The 24,111-nt window shown below is 38.7% G+C and overlaps 1 protein-coding gene across 1 annotated transcript in view; it reads right to left on the bottom strand.

Annotated features, from left to right (window-relative positions):
* LOC138427225 (glycerophosphodiester phosphodiesterase domain-containing protein 4-like) overlaps positions 1-23,792 on the bottom strand; it is a 125,677-nt gene extending 101,885 nt beyond the window's left edge. Inside the window, exons 1-4 of the mRNA XM_069566594.1 lie at positions 23,599-23,792; positions 17,718-17,821; positions 6,845-6,938; positions 3,825-3,884 (exon numbers count right to left, since the gene is read on the bottom strand). Of these exons, the coding sequence (XP_069422695.1) occupies positions 3,825-3,884; positions 6,845-6,938; positions 17,718-17,821; positions 23,599-23,778 (438 nt within the window). The 5' untranslated portion in view covers positions 23,779-23,792. The remainder of the gene's footprint in view (positions 1-3,824; positions 3,885-6,844; positions 6,939-17,717; positions 17,822-23,598) is intronic.
* Positions 23,793-24,111: the final 319 nt, after the last annotated feature.

Here is a 24,111-nt window from a genome sequence, read left to right as displayed (position 1 = left end):
TGAACTGACTTAGCAGCAGCAGGTAATATGCATCTCAAAGAGGTTCTAATTGCTTGGTTATCTGAAACCTTGGCTCAACAGTAGCCCATGCTTTATAAAATTAGGATGCCAGCAATTTCTTGGTGTAATGTGGAAGAAAAAAATCCAATGATTTATTTAGAAAAGGTTACTGGAATGATATGAATATCACCTGTGATAAACTAACCTGCTTCATATTGGGCTCTATGGGAGGTTTCAGAAGACACTGAGAAACACATTGGTGAGGAAAGTGTCAGCATTCTTGAAAAGCACTGTAGTGGCCATGCTTTATGCCTGAATAAAGGTGAGAGGTGCTGCTACAGAAATGGGCTTCCTGAGTTCAAAGGCAATGATGAGATTCTGCTTTGGCAGAGGCCAAGTAGCAGGGCTCACTGCCAGAGGCAAGGTAAGCATTCAGTTCAGTTCAGTCGCTCAGTCGTGTCCGACTCTTTGCAACCCCATGAATCGCAGCACAGCAAGCCTCCCTGTCCATCACCATCTCCCGGAGTTCACTCAGACTCACATCCATCGAGTCGGTGATGCCATCCAGCCATCTCATCCTCGGTTGTCCCCTTCTCCTCCTGCTCGCAATCCCGCCCAGCATCAGAGTCTTTTCCAATGAATCAACTCTTCGCATGAGGTGACCAAAGTACTGGAGCTTCAGCTTTAGCATCATTCCTTCCAAAGAAATCCCAGGCCTGATCTCCTTCAGAATGGACTCGTTGGATCTCCTTGCAGTCCGAGGGACTCTCAAGAGTCTTCTCCAACACCACAGTTCAAAAGCATCAATTCTTCGGCGCTCAGCCTTCTTCACAGTCCAACTCTCACATCCATACATGACCACAGGAAAAACCATAGCCTTGACTAGCCAGACCTTAGTCAGCAAAGTAATGTCTCTGCTTTTGAATATGCTATCTAGGTTGGTCATAACTTTTCTTTCAAGGAGTAAGTGTCTTTTAATTTCATGGCTGCAATCACCATCTGCAGTGACTTTGGAGCCCCCAAAAATAAAGTCTGACACTGTTGCCACTGTTTCCCCATCTATTTCCCATGAAGTGATGGGACCAGATGCCATGATCTTCGTTTTCTGACTATTGAGTTTTAAGTCAACTTTTTCGCTCTCCTCTTTCACTTTCATCAACTGGCTTTTTAGCTCCTCTTCACTTTCTACCATAAGGGTGGTGTCATCTGCATATCTGAGGTTATTGATATTTCTCCCGGCAATCTTGATTCCAGCTTGTGTTTCTTCCAGTCCAGCGTTTCTCATGATGTACTCTGCATAGAAGTTCAATAAGCAGGGTGACAATATACAGCCTTGACATACTCCTTTTCCTATTTGGAACCAGTCTGTTGTCCCATGTCCAGTTCTTATTGTTGCTTCCTGGCCCGCATACAGATTTCTCAAGAGGCAGGTTAGGGGGTCTGGTATTCCCATCTCTTGAAGAATTTTCCACAGTTTATTGTGATCCACACAGTCAAAGGCTTTGGCATAGTCAATAAAGCAGAAAGAGATGTTTTTCTGGAACTCTCTTGCTTTTTCCATGATCCAGCAGATGTTGGCAATTTGATCTCTGGTTCCTCTGCCTTTGCTAAAACCAGCTTGAACATCAGGGAGTTCATGGTTCATGTATTGCTGAAGCCTGGCTTGGAGAATTTTGAGCATTACTTTACTAGCATGTGAGATGAGTGCAATTGTGTGGTAGTTTGAGCATTCTTTCGCATTGCCTTTCTTTGGGATTGGAAAGAAAACTGACCTTTTCCAGTCCTGTGGCCACTGCTGAGTTTTCCAAATTTGCTGGCATATTGAGTGCAGCACTTTCACAGCATCATCTTTCAGGATTTGAAACAGCTCAACTGGAATTCCATCACCTCCACTAGCTTTGTTCATAGTGATGCTTTCTAAGGCCCACTTGACTTCACATTCTAAGATGTCTGGCTCTAGATTAGTGATCACATCATCATGATTATCTGGGTCATGAAGATCTTTTTTGTACAGTTCTTTCGTGTATTCTTGCCACCTCTTCTTAATATCGTCTGCTTCTGTTAGGGCCATACCATTTCTGTCCTTTATCAAGCCCATCTTTGCATGAAATGTTCCCTTGGTATCTCTAATTTTCTTAAAGAGATCTCTAGTCTTTCCCACACTGTTCTTTTCCTCTATTTCCTTGCATTGGTCATTGAAGAAGGCTTTCTTATCTCTTCTTGCTATTCTTTGGAACTCTGCATTCAGATGCTTATATCTTTCCTTTTCTCCTTTGCTTTTCACTTCTCTTCTTTTCACAGCTATTTGTAAGGCCTCCCCAGACAGCCATTTTGCTTTTTTGCATTTCTTTTCCATGGGGTAAGCATGGACACAAGCCTGGAATGGTAACCAGAATGGTTTAACCCACAGGGATCCTTGGTAGTGACAAACTGCTCTTGGTGTCCCAACTCCAAAACCTGTGGGAATCTCAGTAAGGCCTATATGTTCAGTCTTCAATTTCTTGTTTCCCTGTATGATCCTATGACTTTAATTTCCATTCATCCTAATTCTTAAGTTTATATTTTCAGTTCATACTTTCCTTTTGAGTAAAAGGAAATTTAAGGCAAACACTCAACAGTTTGACATGTTCCGTGATGTGAGAAAACACAAAGTATGTTATCAAAACCATGCCTGAAAAAGTCTATAAATAGCAAGAGGCTCTGCTGGAGATGCTCAAGCCCATGGCAGAACTAGATAAGGGAGGAAATGTTGGAAATGAGCTGCATGTCTTCAGATGTTGGGTGAGTGATGCCAGCTTCTTCATACCAGATATGGATCATTTGTTACTGCTAGTATTATTTTTTATTTATTTTTTAAAGTTTTATCAGAATATAGTTGCTTCACAATGTTGTGTTAGTTTCTGCCATACACCAAATTGAATCAGCTGTATATAGATATACATCCCTTCCTTTTTGGATTTCTTTCCCATTTAGGTTGCAACAGAGCAATAATTAGAGTTCCCTGGGCTATATGGTAGGTTCTCATTAGTTATCTAACTTATATATAGTTATTAATAGTATATATATGTCAATCCCACACTCCTAACTCATTCTACCCACTTCCCTTCTAGTGTAATTTTAAATGGTTCCAAACTAAGGGATAGTCAAAGGAACTCAACAAAGAAATTTCAGGGAGTATAGGAAGACAAGTATTGAGTGTACCAAGAGAGTTGCAGTTAAGGTTCTTAGTGGTAAGGTGTTTGAAAATACACAAGGGAAAATCCACAGGATTAAGAGCCAAAAACTACATCTACTTGGTCCTGATGAAACTAACCCCTCCTTGTGGGACTGTGTTCTTTCACCCTATCTCTCCTTCCCCTGATCCATACGCTGGAATAAAGGTAAAAGACAATCATACTCTTTCCATCGCTGCAGGTTCCCAGGCCTGGGTCATGTGAAACAGGGGAAGGAAAAAGTCTCATAAAGTTGGAGTTCAGTCTACTACAATGAATTGAAATTCTTAATGACTAAAATGAGAGAGTTCTTGTGACTCTAAAGGACTGGGAAAATAATGGAGCTTGCCCAAGATTTTATGGGGATAGAGAGAACAGAGTCACAGAGTGAGTTTTAACATGGAGTAGTGGGAAAAAATTCAGTTTGGGTTCAGTTTGTTTGGTAAGCCAGTTTCATCTGTTGGAAACAGAATTATTTTAGTTGAAACAGTGTAACCAGATTGCTTCTTTCTAAGGGAGGCAAAGAAAGGGGAAGCTCTGCATTAACCCTTAGTGCCAAAGAGGCACATGCAGTCCTGATCTCAGTCTCCTATGAAGATTCAAATGTCTTACTTTATGATACCAGTGCAGGTATAGTTGATTTTTTTCCCAACACAACAAAAATCCAAGTACCTGAAAAAATAAGAAAGAAGAGATTATTTTGAAATCACCAAGATGCTACCTGAAACACCGATCTGAACTCAAAATTCCTTACACAGTCTGGCATTATCTTCACTTCTTGCTACACCTGCTCTATTCAGCATCTAAGATTGCCACCCTGTCCCTCTGCCTAAATAGCTCTCCCTCACCATGCTACTGACCCTTCAAACACAGTTCACATGTCACCTCCTAGTTGTAACTTTCACCAGCAACCCAGAGAGAATTTATTATTATCTTCTCTGGGATTCTGTAACAATCAGTACATTGATATCCTTTCTGAATTCCTACAATTTTTTCTTCCCTGTGATGGAGCTTATTCATGGTATTACATAGAGACATTAGTGAGGGAACAGAGGTCAGGGGCCAGCCCTTCCAAGGGTCATTTAAAATTTCTTTTTTGGGACTTCCTTGGTGGTCCAGTGGTTTAGAATCTGCCTTGTTATGCAGGGGTTTGATCCCTAGTAGGGGAACTAAGATCCCACACACAGAGGAACAACTTAGCCCACACACCACAGCTAGAGAATTCATGCACCTCCATGAAAGATCCTGAATGATGCAACCAAGACCCAAACGCAGCCAAATAAATACATAATTTTTTTTTTAGTTGCTAAAGATGTATGCTTTTAATAAAAGATATAAGAAATGGCAAATAAAATGATGAATACAAACATATAAAAAAGGTTTCTGACAAATGAATTTTATGGCAAATGGATGTTAACTCATTGCTCTGAACTTTTAAAAGCTTTTTTGTTACAACAGTTAAGCACTGTTGTTAACATTGGTATTAGTCAATAAATCTAGATTAGATTTGAATCTAAATCTAAGTAATCACCAAGTCAGTGTGGAGATGCAGATTGAAAACTGGAGTCTTCAGATGCTTAGGATATCGAGAATTTGACTGTATAAGGCATTCACCTTTTTTTTTTTTTCAAAATAATTTTATGGATATGATTTTATTTGTACTTTGGTGGTGGTGGTTTAGTCACTGAGTCATGCCTGATTCTTGAGATCTCATGGACTGTAGCCCATCAGGCTTCTCTGTCTATTCCATGCAGGAATACTGGAGTGGGTTTGCCATTTCTTTCTCTAGCAGATATTTCCAACCCAGAGATCAAAGCTGGGTCTCCTGCATTGCAGGAGGATTCTTTACAAATTAAGCAACCAGGTCATTTACTTGTACTTAACCGAGCCGTATAAAATGTCATTTTATTAACTATTTCATTTGAAAGAAATAATTCTCATCTGAAAGAAAAAACTGAGGCTCAGAATAGTTATATGACTCAGTCAAGGTTACAAAATAACTTAAAGCAGAAATCGAATTCAGGTCTCCTCCATTGTTGCTACTGTATCCAAAAAGAGGTAGCCTAGTGTACAAGGTTGTTTGAAAAAAAAAAAAAAAAAAAAAACATGGCTTATTGGACACTGGAAGTCCATCTTAGAAGTTACCTAAACCATTTAATTTTGATTATGTATGAGTGCAGCACAATTCCGTGGCCAGATTCTTGCCCCAAACACATCATTCATCTGCATTTTCCTCATTAAAAGTAAAAGTTTCTAACTATTTCTCTCTACAGACAGCCTCCATGCAATGACTTTCAGAATGATGATACTAACTAGAAATCTGATTTATACCATGTGTCTTAGCATACTTTTCAGGATTTCTAAAATCTATCACAAGCCTATTGTTTTAGTCATATACTGCATTTTTCTTCAATATCCTCTACATGCTAACAGTACGATTCTTCCCTTTTATCTAGTCAAATCCCATATATCTCTATCTCTGTCTTGCTGACTCTGTCATGAAATTCCCATGATCTGGACTTTCTTCCCCACTCCCACAAACACATGTCTAAATCCAACATCCTTTCAAGATGCCTCTCCGGTGCCACCTCTTCCTCGAAGCATCACTTAATCCTCTTGACGAATCCAGGCAGAAAATTTTTAGGTCTCTCTAATGACAATTATAATGCTCTGTCTGTGTTGGTTATTTTTGTCTATGACTTACTTCTCTACTAGCTTCTAAACTCATTGAATTAAGGAGCACTGTAACTTTCTCATACCTCTCTATTTGAGGCACCCTGTATGAAAACAAAAACTACACCTCTTTGTTCTCTATAGCCTCAGTACTTATCACTCATATAATGATTAATACATTTTGCTGAAATAATTATTTATGCAAATGCAACTGATTTGGGGGTTGGGTTCTTTACTATCAGACAGGCAATCAGTGGGGACAAGGAATCATGAAATCAGAGCAAGATACTTATGTCCTATTCTCAAGTGGGCACTGAAAAATTCCAGGAACCTAAAAGTTAGTCTTCTATAAGCTTTCCACTTCTGCAGGCTCCTCTGCTGCATGGTCTCAATTTTTTCATACTACGTGACACTACTATGTCCAGTGTGAATTTCTCACACTACATGACACTACTATGTCCAGAAACAGGCCGTGTCTCTATTTCATAAAGATATTTGCCAAAATGTACTTGGCACCTGACCAGGGGACTAGCTTTTGCACAGGACTAATAAACAGGTTTAGCACACCAGATAATTTGTAAGCCACAGAAAGACTGATTCTCGGGAGACAGGCTATGGAATGAGTAGATCAATGTGCAGAAGTACTACCGTGTGAAGGTATGAACATCTAAAATGAAAATACTATGTGAGCCAGAAAATAAGCCATGAAACAAAGGCAGAGAAAAAGGATGCTCCGCCACCCTTACAAAGGGTCAAAGTGGAAAGACACACCCTCTACCAGCCCAAGTCTATTCCACACATCTATCCTTCCTCCCTAATATTCAAGGAGCTGATGCAAATCTGAACTCTGCCAGGAGCGATCTTATGGCTCCCAGCACCAATTGGGAACCATACTACTGACGGAGCACTTCATGAGGCTACTCAGGAAGGGAGTGGGAAAAATGGGAAACATTACTCACCAGTAGCAATGTTGTGTAGGCAGCCAGGATCCCAAGGAAACTCAGCAAGACAATGGACCAAAAGAACCAGACTCCTGTACCTAGGAAAACAACCCTGCAAAAATGTGTTTCAGTTTCTAAAACATAGAAGTTAGTAGTATTTCTGTCAAGGATATGGTATAAGACTGGACTAAATGAGGCATAAGAAAACAGGGGGATAAGAAGAGGAGCAATTTGGGAACAGATGTGTGAAGATCTTTGAGGATATTTAGTTGAGAAGTTTTAACTTTGTTCGTAGACAATCAGGTACTTTAATGGGGTTCTGTACGAGTTGTATGGTTTTTAAATTTATTTAGAATACATACTCAAAAACTATATACTCTTTAAAAAAATATAGAAATTCTGGAATGTCAAAACAGGACAACTCATCCATAAGTTCACTGCTGTCATATAGTTAATACTATCCATTTCAGCAGGTTTCTTATCCATATATGTTTTCTTGTATAATAGCAAGTCACTATATTAATATCTACATTCAGTGTAAGAGTTTGGAGCTCTTAAAAACAGTTCTGGTCTTTTTTGTTCCTAAAGTAGTTTATGAGATAAAACTAATACATTGATTTGTTAAGTTAAACAATATTATAATTAGTCTAGGTATTATATGTCACAGAATTTAGTCTCTTCATTTCAAGATAACAGAAATTATTTCCCCTCCATATGAGACCTAGAGAAATTATATTTTAATGATACAAAATATAGATTACTGAATATATAATTACATTCAATATAAGAAAAATTTCTCTTTGGTCAGGGTTGAGAAGGGACACAAAGAGAAAGAAATAGACAAGCAGCTATCCTAGGCAAGATTGATCCCAGATCGAGACACTCAGAAGAGTACTCTGTAAAACGTGATCTCACAGCCAGGAATCAGAAAATGTGTAAGTAATGTTAACAAATTAATCTGTTTGTGTGCTTAGTCGCTCAGTTGTGTCCAACTCTTTGCAACTGTAGCCCGCCAGGCTCCTTTGTCCATGGGAATTCTTAAGGCAAGAGTACTACAGTGGGTTGCCATGCCCTCCTCCTGGGGATCTCCCCAAACCAGCGATCAAACCCAGGTGTCCTGCATTGCAGGTGGATTCTTTACCATCTGAACCACGAGGGAGGCCCATGAATACTGGAGTGGGTAGCCTATCCCTTCTCCAGGGGATCTTCCCAACCCAGGAATTGAACTGGGGTCTCCTGCATTGCAGGTGGAATCTCCATCAGCTGAGATAACAGGAAAGCCCAATAAATTAACCTAATAAAGTCAACTAATACAATAACTTGCAGAAAAATATAATTAAGAGAACAATTAGAAAAGAACCATAAAAAATATATTCAAGATCTCCACAGAGTTAAATGACTCATATCCACATAGCAAGAATAGAATATTTAAATGCAAGCAGAGTAATGATCAAATAATGAAATAAAAGAAAAAAACATGCAGGATAGACATAAAGTGTTAGTCATTCAGTCATGTCTGACTCTGTGACCCCATGGACTGCAGCTCCTCTGTCCATAGAATTCTCTAGGCAAGAATACTAGCGTGGGTTGCCATTTCCTTCTCCAAGGGATCTTCCCAATCCAGGGATTGAACCCACGTCTCCTGCATTGCAGGCAAATTCTTTACCTTCTGAGCCACCAGGGAATCCACATGAGCAGTCTAAATGTAGCCAAAGAATTCATTAAATGGCTTATGCAAGCAGTGATATTGACTTTACTTTCCAGGTAAAAAGAGTTAATTTTAGCCTTTAATTGTGCCTCTGTCTTTTCAAATCATTTCTCTAGTCACATCAGATTTTTTTCCCTCTTTATCAACATAATGATCTTCTTTTCTATATTCACTCACATGTAAATATTCAAAATTAGTAGAGTTCCAAATTCCCCACCAAACTCAGGAGAAGTTCCCACCCACAGGCTGAATACTTCTGGCAAAGGAAGAACTGTGATATTTTTCTCTCTTTTTCTCTCCCCTTCTTCTACTTTAGGTGATGGTGGTGGGGTAACACAAGGGAGTGAGAAGAATGAGAATAGTTTGCTTGGGTGACTGTTTATACACATCAGAGGGAATTGAAAAAGCAACTGGGATTATACAGTTACTCAAGACTATACAGCAGTATGAGTATGACATATATATGCAAAGGTATGACAAACCTAGACAATGTGTTGAAAATCAAAGACATCACTCTGCCAACAAACGTCTATATAGTCAAGACTATGTTCTTCCCAGTGGTCACATACAGTTGTGAGAGCTAGACTATGAGGAAGCCAGAACGCCAAAGTATTGAGGCCTTCAAACTCTGGTGCTGGAGAAGACTCCTGAGAGTCCCTTGGACAGCAAGGAGATCAAACCAGTCAGTCTTAAAGGAAATCAACCCTGAATATTCATTGGAAAGACTGATGCTGAAGCTGAAGCTCCAGTATTTTGGTCACCTGATGTGAACAGCTGACTTATTAGTAAAGTCCCTGATGCTGGGAAAGATTGAGGGCAGAAGGACAAGAAGACATCTTCAGAGGATGAGATGGCTGGATGGCATCATCAATGCAATGGATGTGAACTTGGGAAAACTCCAGGAGACGGAGAAGGACAGGGAGGCCTGATGTGCTGCAGTCCATGGGATCCCAAAGAGTTGGACACAACTTGGTGGCTAAACAACAACAACAACTTAATACATAAAGTAACTAGAGAAAGAACAAGAAAATTTCAGTAATTTCCTTTTACTGAAATTAGTAAAAGGAAAGAAATTATAAAGATCATAATAGAAATAAATGAAATAGACACAAAGAAAACAATAGCAAAGATCAATGAAACTAAAAGCTGGTTTTTTTTAAAGATAAAATTATAAACATTTAGCCAGACTCATCAAGATAAATGGGAGAGGACTCAAATCATTCACATTAGAAATGACAAGAAATTACAACAGACACCACATAAATGCACAGGGTCATAAGAGACTATTACAAGCAACTATATGCAAAAAAAAAAAAAATGGACAACCTAAAAAGTTCTTAGAAAGTTACAACCTTCCAAGACTGAAAGAGAAAGAGACAGAAAATATGAAGACCAACCATATGTACTGAAATTGAAAATGTAATTAAAAACCTTTCAATAAGCAAAAGTCCAGGATCAAATGGCTTCATGGACAAATTCCACCAAACATTTAGAGAGGAGTTAACATCTATCCTTATGAAACTATTCCAAAGAAATTGCATGTTGGAGTGGGACTCTGTGGGAGAGGGAGAGGGTGGGAAGATTTGGGAGAATGGCATTGAAACATGTATAATATCATATAAGAAAAAATTTGCCAGTCTAGGTTTGATGCAGGATACAGGATGCTTGGGGCTGGTGCACTGGGTTGACTCAGAGAGATAGTATGGGGAGGGAGGTGGGAGGGAGATTCAGGATTGGAACACGTGTACACCCGTGGCAGATTCATGCTGAAGTATGGCAGAATCAATACAGTATTGTAAAGTAAAATAAGTAAAATTTAAAAAAAAGAAGGGAAAAAAAGAACACCCCCAAACTTATTCTGTGAGGCCACCAATACTCTGATACCAAAATCAGACAAAGATATCACAAAAAAGAAAATTATAGGTCAATAACAGTGATGAATATAGATGCAAAAATCCTCAACAAAATTCTAGCAAATTGAAAATAATGAATCGAATTAAAAGAATCATACACCATCATCAAGTGGCATTTATCCCAGATATACAAGGATTCTTCAATATATACAAATACATCAGTATGATATACCATATCAACAAGTCAAAGAGTAAAAAATCATAAGATTATCTCAATAGATGCAGAAAAACCTTCTGACAACAATTCAATAGCCATATATGATTTTAAAAAAAATCCAGAAAGTGGGCAAAGAGGGACCATAGTAAAGTTGCTCAGTCGTGTCCAACTCTTGTGACCCCATGGACTGTAGCTTACCAGGCTCCACCCTCCATGGGATTCTCCAGGCAAGAGTACTGGAGTGGGTTGCCATTTCCTTCTCCTCAATATACTAAAGGCTACATATGACAAACCCACAGTTAACATCATGCTCAACAGACAAAAGCTGTTTCCTCTAATGTAACAAACAAGACAACAATGTCCACTCTCACAAGCTTTATTCAATTTTGGAAGTCCTAGCCATGGCATTCAGAGGAGATAATGAAATACAATAAATTCAGCTTGAAAAAGAATAAGTAAAACTGTCACTATTTGCAGATGACATTATACTATATGTAGAAAATCCTAAAGATGCTACCAGAAATGAGATGAGAAGTAAACTACAAGAAAAAGAAAATGATACTATACATAGAAAATCCTAAAGATGCTACCAGAGAGCTACTAGAGCTCATCAATGAATTTGGTACAGTTGCAGAATACAAAATTAATTCACAGAATTTTATTACATTTCTACACATTAACAATTAAAATATCAGAAAGAGAAATTTAAGAAACAAACTCATTTATCATAGCATCAGAAGTATAAAATACCTAGGAGTAAACCTACCTAATGAGGCAAAAAAAAACTGTACTCTAAAAACCATAAGACACTGATGAAAGAAATCAAAGATGGAAAGACAAAACATGTTATTGGATTGGAAGAATCAATATTGTCAAAATGACTATACACCCAAGGCAACCTACAGATTCAATACAATCCATATCAAAATACCAATGCCATACTTCATAGAACTAGAACAAAATTTAAAAAATTTAAACTTGTATGGAAACACAAAGACCCTGAATAGCCAAAGCAATCTTTGGAAAGAAAAAGAGCAGAGGAATCAGGCTTCCTTATTTCATACTATACTACAAAACTACAGTAATCAAAACAGTATGGCACAAAGGTAGAAATACAGATCAATGGAACAGGATAGAAAAACTAGAAGTAAACTCACACATCTATGCTCAACTAATGCATGACAGAAGAAGCAAGAATATACAATGGAAAAAGTACAGTCTTTTCAATAAATGGTTCTGGGGAATATAGACACCTACTTTTAAAAGAATGAGATTAGAACATTCTTTAACACCATACACAAAAATAAAATAAGTAAGAACACTTTCACATAAGTTGCAGCAAAATCTTTTTTGATACATCTCCTAGAGTAATGGGGGAAAAAGAAACAAATGGAACCTACTTAAACTCAAAAGCTTTTGCACAGCAAAGGAAACCATTAACAAAATGAAAAAACAACACACAGAATGTGAGAAAATATTTGCAAATTATCTGACTGACATGAGATTAGTCTACAAAATAAACAACTCATGCATCTTAATAGGAAATAAACAATGAAATAAAAAAGTGGGGAGAAGACCTAAACAAACAGTTCTCCAAAGAAGAAATAGAGATGGCCAATAAACACATGAAAAGATGCTCAACACTGCTATTTATTAGAGAAATGCAACTCAAAACTACAGTGAGATATCACCTCACACCAGTCAGTATGGCCATCATTTTTTAAATATAAATTTACTTATTTTAGTTGGAGGCAAACTACTTTACAATATTGTATTGGTTATACCAAACATCAACATGAATCTTCCATGGGTATACACGTGTTCCCCTTCCTGAAACCCCATCCCACCTCCCTCCCCATAACATCCCTCTGGTTCATCCGAATGCACCAGCCCCAGGCATCCTGTATCATGCACTGAACCTGGACTGGCGATTAGTTTCATATATGATATTATACATGTTTCAATGCTATTCTCCCAAACCATCCCAACCTCTCCCTCTCCCAGAGTCCAAAAGACTGTTCTACACATCTGTGTCTCTTTTGCTGTCTGGCATACAGGGTTATCATTACCATCTTTCTAAATTCCATATATATGCATTCAGTTCAGTTCAGTTCAGTTCAGTTGCTCAGTCCTGCCAGATACTTTGCGACTCCGTGAATCGCAGCACGCCAGGCCTCCCTGTCCATCACCAACTCCTGGAATTCACTCAGACTCACATCCATCGAGTCAGTGATGCCATCCAGCCATCTCACCCTCTGTCATCCCCTTCTCCTCCTGCCCCCAATCCCTCCCAGAATCAGAGTCTTTTCCAATGAGTCAGCTCTTCACATGAGGTGGCCAAAGTACTGGATTTTCAGCTTTAGCATCATTCCTTCCAAAGAAATCCTAGGTCTGATCTCCTTCAGAATGGACTGGTTGGATCTCCTTTCAGTTCAAGAGACTCTCAAGAGTCTTCTCCAACACCACAGTTCAAAAGCATCAATTCTTTGGTGCTCAGACTTCACAGTCCAACTCTCTAGGATGGTTATAACTTTCCTTCCAGGGAGTAAGCATCTTTTAATTTCATGGCTGCAGTCACCATCTGCAGTGATTTTGGAGCCCCAAAAAATAAAGTTTGACACTGTTTCCACTGTTTTCCCATTTATTTCCCATGAAGTGATGGGACCAGATGCCATGATCTTCGTTTCCTGTATGTTGAGCTTTAAGCCAACTTTTTCGCTCTCCTCTTTCACTTTCATCAAAAGGCTTTTTAGTTCCTTTTCACTTTCTGCCATAAGGGTGGTGTCATCTGCATATCTGAGGTTCTTGATATTTCTCCTAGCAATCTTGATTCCAGCTTGTGCTTCTTTCAGCCCAGCGTTTCTCATGATGCACTCTGCATATAAGTTAAATAAGCAGGGTGACCATATACAGCCTTGACGTATCTCTTTTCCTATTTGGAACCGGTCTGCGTTAGTATACTGTATTGGTGTTTTTCTTTCTGGCTTACTTCACTCTGTATAATAGGCTCCAGCTTCATCCACCTCATTAGAACTGATTCAAATGTATTCTTTTTAGTGGCTGAGTAATACTCCATTGTGTATATGTACCACAGCTTTCTTATCCATTCATCTGCTGATGGACATCTAGGTTGCTTTCATGTCCTGGCTATTATAAACAGTGCTGCGATCAACATTGGGGTACACAAGTCTCTTTCAATTCTGGTTTCCCTGGTGCGTATGCCCAGTAATGGGATTGCTGGGTCATAAGGCAGTCCTATTTCCAGTTTTTTAAGGAATCTCCACACTGTTCTCCATAGTGGCTGTACTAGTTTGCATCCCCACCAACAGTGTAAGAGAGTTCCCTTTTCTCCACAGCCTCTCCAGCATTTATTGCTTGTAGACTTTTGGATGGCAGCCATTCTGACTGGCGTGAAATGGTACCTAATTGTGGTTTTGCATTTCTCTGATAATGAGTGATGTTGAGCATCTTTTCATATGTTTGTTAGCCATCTGTATGTCTTCTTTGGAGAAATGTCTGTTTAGTTCTTTGGCCCATTTTTTGATTGGGTCATTTATTTTTCTGGAATTGAGCTGCAGGAGTTGCTTGTATATTTTTGAGATTAGTTCTTTTTCAGTTGCTTCATTTGCTGTTATTTTCTCCCATTCTGAAGGCTGTCTTTTCACCTTGCTTATACTTCCTTTGTTGTGCAGAACCTTTTAAGTTTAATTAGGTCCCATTTGTTTATTTTTCCTTTTATTTCCAATATTCTGGGAGGTGGATCATAGAGCATCCTGCTGTGGTTTATGTCAGAGAGTGTTTTGCTTATGTTCTCCTCTAGGAGTTTTATAGTTTCTGGTCTTACATTTATATCTTTAATCCATTTTGAGTTTATTTTTGTGTATGGTGTTAGAAAGTGTTCTAGTTTCATTCTTTTACAAGTGGTTGACCAGTTTTCCCAGCACCACTTGTTAAAGAGATTGTCTTTTCTCCATTGTATATTCTTGCCTCCTTTGTCAAAGATAAGGTGTCCATATGTGTGTGAATTTATCTCTGGGCTTTCTATTTTGTTCCATTGATCTATATGTCTGTCTTTGTGCCAGTGCCATACTGTCTTGATGACTGTGGCTTTGTAGTAGAGCCTGAAGTCAGGCAGGTTGATTCCTCCAGTTCCATTCTTTCTCAAGATTGCTTTGGCTATTTGAGGGTTTTTGTATTCCCATACAAATTGTGAAATTATTTGTTCTAGCTCTGTGAAAAATACCATTGGTAGCTTGATAGGGATTGCATTGAATCTATAGATTGCTTTGGGTAGTATACTCATTTTCACTATATTGATTCTTCTGATCCATGAACATGGTATATTTCTCCATCTATTAGTGTCCTCTTTGATTTCTTTCACCAGTGTTTTACAGTTTTCTATATATAGATCTTTAATTTCTTTAGGTAGATATATTCCTAAGTATTTTATTCTTTTTATTGCAATGGTGAATGGAATTGTTTTCCTTAATTTCTCTTTCTATTCTCTCATTATTAGTGTATAGGAATGCAAAGGATTTCTGTGTGTTGATTTTATATCCTGCAACTTTACAATATTCATTGATTAGTTCTAGTAATTTTCTGGTGGAGTCTTTAGGGTTTTCTATGTAGAGGATCATGTCATCTGCAAACAGTGAGAGTTATACTTCTTCTTTTCCAATTTGGATTCCTTTTATTTCTTTTTCTGCTCTGATTGCTGTGGCCAAAGCTTCCAAAACTATGTGGAATAGTAGTGGTAGAAGTGGGTACCCTTGTCTTGTTCCTGACTTTAGGGGAAATTCCTTCAATTTTTCACCATTGAGGATAATGTTTACTGTGGGTTTGTCATCATTTAAAAACATCTGTAGCACTATGTACAATAACCAAGACATGAAAGCAACCTTAGTGTCCACAGATGACTTAATTTTTCAAATGTGGTATATCCTTACACACACATACCACAAGGGAGCATTATTCAGTCATATAAAAAATGAAAAATGTCATTTATGACAACATGGATAGACCCTGTCAGCATTAGGCTAATATAAATCAGTCAGACAGAAAAAGATAAATAAGATATGACCTCACTTTTATACATGAAAGATAAAAACAAACCAACCAAACTAACTCGTAGGCACAGAGAACAGATTGGTGGTTGCCAGAGGACAGGGGTGAGAGGTGGACAAATGAGTGAAGATGGATAAAAAGGTATAAACTTCCAACTATAAAATAAACATGCCCTGGGGATAAAATGCATACAGCATGGTGACTATAGTTACAAATGCAGTACTGTATATTTGAAAGTTGCTAAAAGTGAACTCCAGGAGTTGGTGATAGACAGGGAGGCCTGGTGTGCTGCAATTCATGGGGTCGCAAAGAGTCGGACATGACTGAGCGACTGAACTGAACTCAACTGAACTGAAGGGAAAGTTTCTTAAAAATTCTCATCACACACAAAATCTGAAATTATGTGTGATGAAGAATATTAACCAGACTTACTGTGGTGATCATTCCACAATATGTAGAAATAGCAAATCATTATGCTGTAATGTATACTTAACAGAAATGTAACATTATATTTCAATTATATCTCAATGTAAAGTTCTTTAAAACTGAGGGAAATTTTATAAATAAATGAAGCATTTCTTATTTCCAATACTGTGGAGAAATTTAGAACTTATCTCTAAATAAAGAATGCATATAAATGAGAAAATTAGATTCCACAAGATATGTATATTCAAACAGAGAGAACTAAAGATAAAATAAGTTACTAAGGAAACAAGTTTTGATACCTGGTAAATAATTAAATTAAAATAAAACAAATTTCATCTATAAAATTAATAAAAACAATTCAAAATTATAATAGTCCATGCTGTCAATGGAGGTTTAAAACAGAAAGTCAAATACCTCTATTGTGAATGCAAACTGTACTATCTTTTGAGAAATACTTTGGTAACAGGCACAATGAGTTTTACTAGTTTTTATTCTTTTTGACTGAATAATGTCATTGTGGGAACTTCCTGTAAGACTGTAAGTCAGAACACAAAGATTTCTCTTCACTATTATTTTATAAAAACAGAAAATTAGTCATAAAGCCTAACAATAAAAAGTCGTTAAGTAAGTACACTACACTACCTTCATATCAGGAAATACTTTAAAACCATTTAAAATGGATTTTCTTTTCCTTCCTAACTCTCTTGTTTTTGTTGTCAAACATTTTCCCAGAAACTAGGGGAAATAAAATGCAAAAAATTGAATATAAAAAATAAATAAATAAAGTGATTATCATTAAGAGTTTTAATAATTTTTCAAAATGTGTATGACTATTTAAATGAGAGAAAAAATAAAAATTATATATATATGATATGAACATAATATAAAAATAGGCACAGGAGAAAAGACTGGGAAGTATACCAAGTGATTGCTACTCAAGAATAAGATGATATTATCTATTTTTCTACATTTCTTAATATTTAAAATAACAAACCATACTTTATTTCTATGAAGGAAAAAATAAACTATATTACATTTTTTAAAAGCCTCACACTCAAAGATACCCCTTTTTCCCTCAAAGACCAACTAATGGGTATGCTATACCAGCCAGGCCAGAAAAATGGGAAGAGCCAGGAGCAGTCCAGAGTAGGAACTGGGCTACAAGCATGCTGAGATGGGACACTGTTTCTGTCTCCAGAGTCTTAGGAAACCCAGTGAGGACAGAAGGAAGAAGTAGAGGCTGGAGGTGAGGCTGAGACACCAGGGTTCATGGACCAAGATCATGAAGACCAACTGGTGTAGGCATCAGTAAATGTAGGCAAAAGAGGCTGAAGAACAAGGGAGTCATCTGAATAGAAGGACTGGAAGCACAGAGAAAGCTTCCTGCTGAGCCAGATTTGGTCTAAGAGTGAGACTGAGCAAGGAAGGGAGGTATAGTAGCTGAGGGTGCTGAGCATGCTTATACTTCCCCAGAGTCAGGCCTCCCATCCACCAGCTGCAAAACTACAACTTTGTCCACCCTCGCTCTTATGTCACCAGACTTTTTCAGTCTGAAGAAAGATCCATGTGACTATTAGACCAAAGAGCCCTTACACAAATGAAAATACAAAAAGTGAAACTCACCAGTCAAAGCCATTGAATTCATTTGAAGTTTCTATCCATGTGAAAAGTAAAACCGTAGACAAGCAAAAGGACACAATCAACCAAGGGTAAAATAATCGTTCTCTCTGGTAAGAGAAAGAAGGAGGTCTCATTTAGCTCCGTTTCTCATTGTACCTCAGCAACATCTGTTTATATTCCCCAAAGGTCTATATAGTCACATTGCAGCATTACCCTCCTCAGGCTAGAGAGACCACTGTATTCTTTTACCCTTGTGGAATTTTGTAGAACCCTATTTATAACATTATAATCATAAGGGATTTGGTTTAGGTCATACCTTAATGACTTAGTGGTTTTCCCTTCAGATCAGTTCAGTTCAGTCGCTCAGTCATGTCCGACTCTGCAACCCCATGAATTGCAGCACGCCAGGCCTCCCTGTCCATCACCATCTCCCGGAGTTCACTCAGACTCATGTCCATCGAATCAGTGATGCCATCCAGCCTTCTCATCCTCGGTCATCCCCTTCTTCTCCTGCCCCCAATCCCTCCCAGCATCAGAGTCTTTTCCAATGAGTCAACTCTTCTCATGAGGTGGCCAAAGTATTGGAGTTTCAGCTTTAGCAACATTCCTTCCAAAGAAATCCCAGGGCTGATCTCCTTCAGAATGGACTGGTTGGATCTTCTTGCAGTCCAAGGGACTCTCAAGAGTCTTCTCCAACACCACAGTTCAAAAGCATCAATTCTTTGGTGCTCAGACTTCTTCACAGTCCAACTCTCACATCCATACATGAACACTGGGAAAACCATAGCCTTGACTAGCCAGACCTTAGTCGGCAAAGTAATGTCTCTGCTTTTGAATATGCTATCTAGGTTGCTCATAACTTTTCTTTCAAGGAGTAAGCGTCTTTTAATTTCATGGCTGCAGTCACCATCTGCAGTGATTTTGGAGCCCAAAACAATAAAGTCTGACACTGTTTCCACTCTTTCCCCACTGATTTCCCATGGAGTGATGGGACCAGATTCCACGATCTTCGTTTTCTGAATGTTGAGCTTTAAGTCAACTTTTTCACTCTCCTCTTTCACTTTCATCAAGAGGCTTTTTAGCTCCTCTTCACTTCCTGCCATAGGGTGATGTCATCTGCATATCTGAGGTTATTGATATTTCTCCCGGCAATCTTGATTCCAGCTTGTGTTTCTTCCAGTCCAGTGTTTCTCATGATGTACTCTGCATAGAAGTTAAATAAGCAGGGTGACAATATACAGCCTTGACATACTCCTTTTCCTATTTGGAACCAGTCTGTTGTTCCACGTACAGTTCTTACTGTTGCTTCCTGGCCTGCATACAGACTTCTCAAGAGGCAGGTTAGGTGGTCTGGTATTCCTATCTCTTTCAGAATTTTCCACAGTTGATTGTGATCCACACAGTCAAAGGCTTTGGCATAGTCAATAAAGCAGAAATAGATGTTTTTCTGGAACTATCTTGCTTTTTCCATGATCCAATGGATGTTGGCAATTTGATCTCTGGCTCCTCTGCCTTTTCTAAAACCAATTTAAGTCTGAATTTTGCAATAAGGAGTTCATGATCTGAACCACAGTCAGTTCCTGGTCTTGTTTTTGCTGACTGTATAGAGTTTCTCCATCTTTGGCTGCAAAGAATATAATCAATCTGATTTCAGTATTCACCATCTGGTGAAGTTCATGTGTAGAGTCATCTCTTGTGTTGTTGGAAGAGGGTGTTTGCTATGACATGTGCGTTCTCTTGGCAAAACTGTTAGCCTTTGCCCTGCTTCATTTTGAACTTCAAGGCCAAATTTGTCAGTTACTCCAGGTATCTCTTAACTTCCTACTTTTGCATTCCAGTTCCCTATGATGAAAAGGAAATCTCTTTGCTGTTAGTTTTAGGTCTTGTAGGTCTTCATAGAACTGTTCAGCTTCTTCAGTATTAGTGGTTGGGACATGGACTTGGATTAGTGAGATACTGAATGGTTTGCCTCAGAAACAAACAGAGGTCATTCTGTCATTTTTGAGCCTGTACCCAAGTACTGGATTTTGGAATCTTTTGTTGACTTTGATGGGGTGACTCCATTTCTTCTAAGGGATTCTTGCCCACAGTAGTAGATATAATGGTCATCTGAATTAAATTCGCCCATTCCAGTCCATTTTAGTTCATTGATTCCTAAAATGTCAATGTTCACTCTTGCCATCTCCTGTTTGAGCACTTCCAATTTACCTTGATTTATGGACTGAATACTCCAGGTTCCTATGAAATATTGTTCTTTACAGCATCAGACTTTATTTTCACCACCAGACACATCCAGAACAGGGTGTTATTTCCACTTTGGCTCCATCTCTTCATTCTTTCCGGAGTTATTTCTCCACTCTTCTCCAGTAGCATATTGGGCACCTACCGACCTGGGGAGTTCATCTTTCAGTGTCATATATTTTTGCCTTTTAATACTGTTCATGGGGTTCTCAAGGCAAGAATGCTGAAGTGGTTTACCATTCCCTTCTCCAGCGGACCATGTTTTATCAGAACTCCCCACCACGGCCCATCTGTCTTGCATGGCCCTACATAGCATGGCCCATAGTTTTATTGAGTTAGAAATGTGACCCATGTGATCTGCTTGGTTAGTTTTCTGGGATTGCAGTTTTCATTCTGTCTGCCCTCTGATGGGTGAGGAAAAGAGGCTTGTGGAAGCTTCCTGGTGGGAGGGACTGGCTGTAGTTCTTTAGAGTGCCTGAAGACCTATGGATGGAGGTACAGGAGGCAGTTATCAAAAACATCCCCAGGAAGAAGAAATGCAAAAAGACAAAAAGGTTGTCTGAGGAGGACTTACAAATAGCTGAGAAAAGAAGAGAAGTGAAAGGCAGAGAAGAAAAGGAAAGATATACCCATCTGAATGCAGAGTTCTAAAGAATAGCAAGGAAAGATAAGAAAGCCTTCCTAAGTGATCAATGCAAAAAAATAGAAGAAAAAATAGAATGGTAAAGACTAGAGTCTCGTTAAGAAACTTAAAGATACAAAGGGAACATTTCATGTAAAGATGGGCACAATAAAGGACAGAAATGGGATGGACCTAAAAGAAGCAGAAGATATAAAGAAGACGTGGCAAGAATACACAGAAGAACTACACTAAAAAGACCTTTATGACTCAGATAAACACAATGCTGTGATCATTCACCTAGACCCAGACATCCTGGAATATGAAGTCAAGTGAGCCTTAGGAAACATCACTACAAACAAAGCTAGTGGAGGTGATGGAATTCCAGCTAAGCTATTTCAAATCCTAAAACCTGATGCTGTTAAAGTGCTGTACTCAATATACCAGCAAATCTGGAAAACTCAGCAGTGGCCACAGGACTGGAAAAGGTCAGTTTTCATTCCAATCCCAAAGAAAGGTGATGCCAAAGAATGTTCAAACTACTGCACAATGGCACTAATTCCACACTCTAGTAAAGTAACGCTCAAAATTCTCCAAACTAGGCTTCAACAGTATGTGAACCAAGAATTTCCAGATGTTCAAGCTGGATTTAGAAAAGGCAGAGGAACCAGAGGTCAAAATGTCAAAATCTGTGGGATCATCAAAAAAGCAAGAGAGTTCCAGAAAAAAACATCTGCTTCTGCTTCATTGCCTATGCTAAAGCCTTTGAGTGTATGGATCACAAGAAACTGGAAAATTCTTAAAGAGTTAGGAATACCAGACCACTTTACCCACCTCAAGAGACCTGTAGCAGGTCAAAAACAAACAAACAAACAAACAAAAAAAAAACAGTTAAAACCAAACATGGAACAATGGACTGGTTCCAAATTGGGAATGGAGTACATCAAGCCTGTATACTGTCACCCTGCTTATTTAACTTATATGCAGAGTACATCATGAGAAATGCCAGGCTGGATGAAGCACAAGCTGGAATCAAGATTGCCTGGAGAAATATCAATAACCTCAGATATGCAGATGACACCACCCTTATGGCAGTAAGCAAAGTGGAACTAAAGAGCCTCTTGATGAAGGTGAAAGAGGAGAGGGAAATAGCTGGCTTAATACTCAACACTGAAAAAACTAAGATCATATCACCTGATCCCATCACTTCATGGCAAATGATGGGGAAACAATGGAAACAGTGAGAGGTTTTATCTTTTGGGGCTCCAAAACCACTGCAGATGGTGATTGCAGCCATGAAATTAAGACACTTGCTCCTTGGAAGAAAAGCTACGACGAACCTAGACAGCATATTAAAAAGCAGAGACATTACTTTGCTAACAAAGGTCCATCTGTTTAAGCTATGGTATTTCCAGTAGGCATGTATGAATGTGAGAGCTGTACTATAAAGAAAGCTGAGAGCCAAAGAATTGATGCTTTTGAACTGTGGTGTTGGGGAAGATTCTTGAGAGGCCCTTGGACTACAAGGAGATCCAACCAGTCCATCCTAAAGGAAATCAGTCCTGAATATTCATTGGAAGGAATGATGCTGAAGCTGAAACTCCAATACTTTGGCCACGTGATGTGAAGAACTGATTCATTTGAAAAGACCCTGATGCTGGGAAAGTTTGAAGGTGGGAGGAGAAGGAGACGACAGAGCATGAGATGGTTGGATGGCATCACTGACTCTATGGACATAGGTTTGAGTAAACTCTGGGAGCTAGTGATGGACAGAGGGACCTGGTGTGCTGCAGTCCATGGGGTCACTAAGAGTCAGACATGACTGAGAGACTGAACTGAACTGATACTCTCTACACAAAACATGTGTGTCCTTCTAAAAACATATGTCAGATAAAGTTAATCCCCTGCTCACAATTCTTCCAGAGCTTTCTACTATACAAGAATATCACCCAAACTCTCTGCCATGGCCCAAAGACTCTACATGGTCAAGCCTTGCCCATTCCTGACCTCCACTCATTCTACCAACTGATGCCATTTCTGAACTCCAGCCACACTGGTTTTCTTTCTGTTTCTAGAACATGACAAAATCTGTTCCTACCTCAAGAGTTTCACACTTACTGGCTCCTCTGCCTGAAATATTTTTGCCCGTATGCATATACATGGCTGGCCCCCACATCTTCTTTACAGACATGTCTCAAAGCAGTCTTTTATAACCACGTTCCCATCACATAACACATTTTCCTACGTATTATCTTCAGAGCTCTTCTCTCTAGCCAGCACCATCTTTCTTCATTACCGTTTACTGCCTAACTCATCCCACTAGATTGTGAGGTGCAGGAGGGTTAGAAACCTTAATGGTCTTATTCACTGTGGCACACATTCAATAAACCTGAGGAATAAACCCATTTTCTTATTTTGATTTTTTTTTGTTGCCATTCATTCAAAAATGTTCAAAGCCTCCACACTGTTATGAGGATAAATTTAAAATATTTTAGTTTGACATAAAGATACTTCATACTTTGGTTAAAACATTTTTTCCATCTGATCACTTACTGTTTATTGCCATGTATGCATAAATTCAACAATGGAAATTCTTTTTTCACTAAACACACTACTGTGTTTCTCAATATCTTAAAAATTTCTAGGCACTCTTTACTGCTTACATGGCAGAAATCAAATTCTTAAAACCACACAGCATCTGTCCTGCCTCCATCTGTAGCTTCAGTTCGCATCACTTCTCTCTTCTTATCCTCTGTTCCACCTAAAATACACCTTATACTAAGCCCTTTGACTCCTCCTCTGATACCATTTCTTCTGCCATTCTCTATTCTTTAGCTATCCAATTCTGATCACCTTTAGCCTTCTAAATAAAGTTATTTTTGACCCATTACATATGATGTATTTAGGCATACACACACACACACACACACACTCACACACACACACACTCACACACAAAATTATAGCAATTCTCTCAAGGCAAAAGAAAGTGTGGTCTGTCTCCCCCCGCCCATCTCTCTGTACCAAAGAGCAGCAGCAGAGTGGTCGTCTAGCCTTCTTCTCCTGTTTGGCTTCCCAGTTGCAGCTGTAGCAGCCATTAAGGAAAGTCATGTAGCATTCATAGTTGAAGTTGCATTTAATCCATGAATTAAAGTTTCTCCATCTTCCTGTCTCCTCATTCTCAGTCTCATCAGTGTTATCCATGGTTCACCCTTTTGCTGGAATGGTAAATAAAACAGTCAGAATCTGGTAGCTCCTTCAAACATTTCCTGCCCCACAGTTCTACAGAATCTATCAACCATAGATAGATAGATCTTTCAAAAGCTCTATCTAGGATGATGCATTGGATTTGGTGTAGAAGAATAGAGCTTCACCCTCTCTTTCTCATGAACTAGTTTAGTGTTTATTGTAGACATTACACTATTCAATGTTTAATTTTCTTACCTCTAAAATGGTACCATATTCTTTGCCCTAGCCAACTAATAGATGTTGAAAACATCAAGTTAGATAATAGATACAAATGTGTTTTTAAAACTG

This window comes from Ovis canadensis, chromosome 21, assembly GCF_042477335.2.
Source record: "Ovis canadensis isolate MfBH-ARS-UI-01 breed Bighorn chromosome 21, ARS-UI_OviCan_v2, whole genome shotgun sequence".
NCBI lineage: Eukaryota > Metazoa > Chordata > Mammalia > Artiodactyla > Bovidae > Ovis > Ovis canadensis.
Note: the sequence above shows the minus strand (reverse complement) of the source record. Positions and strands in the feature narration are given on the sequence as shown.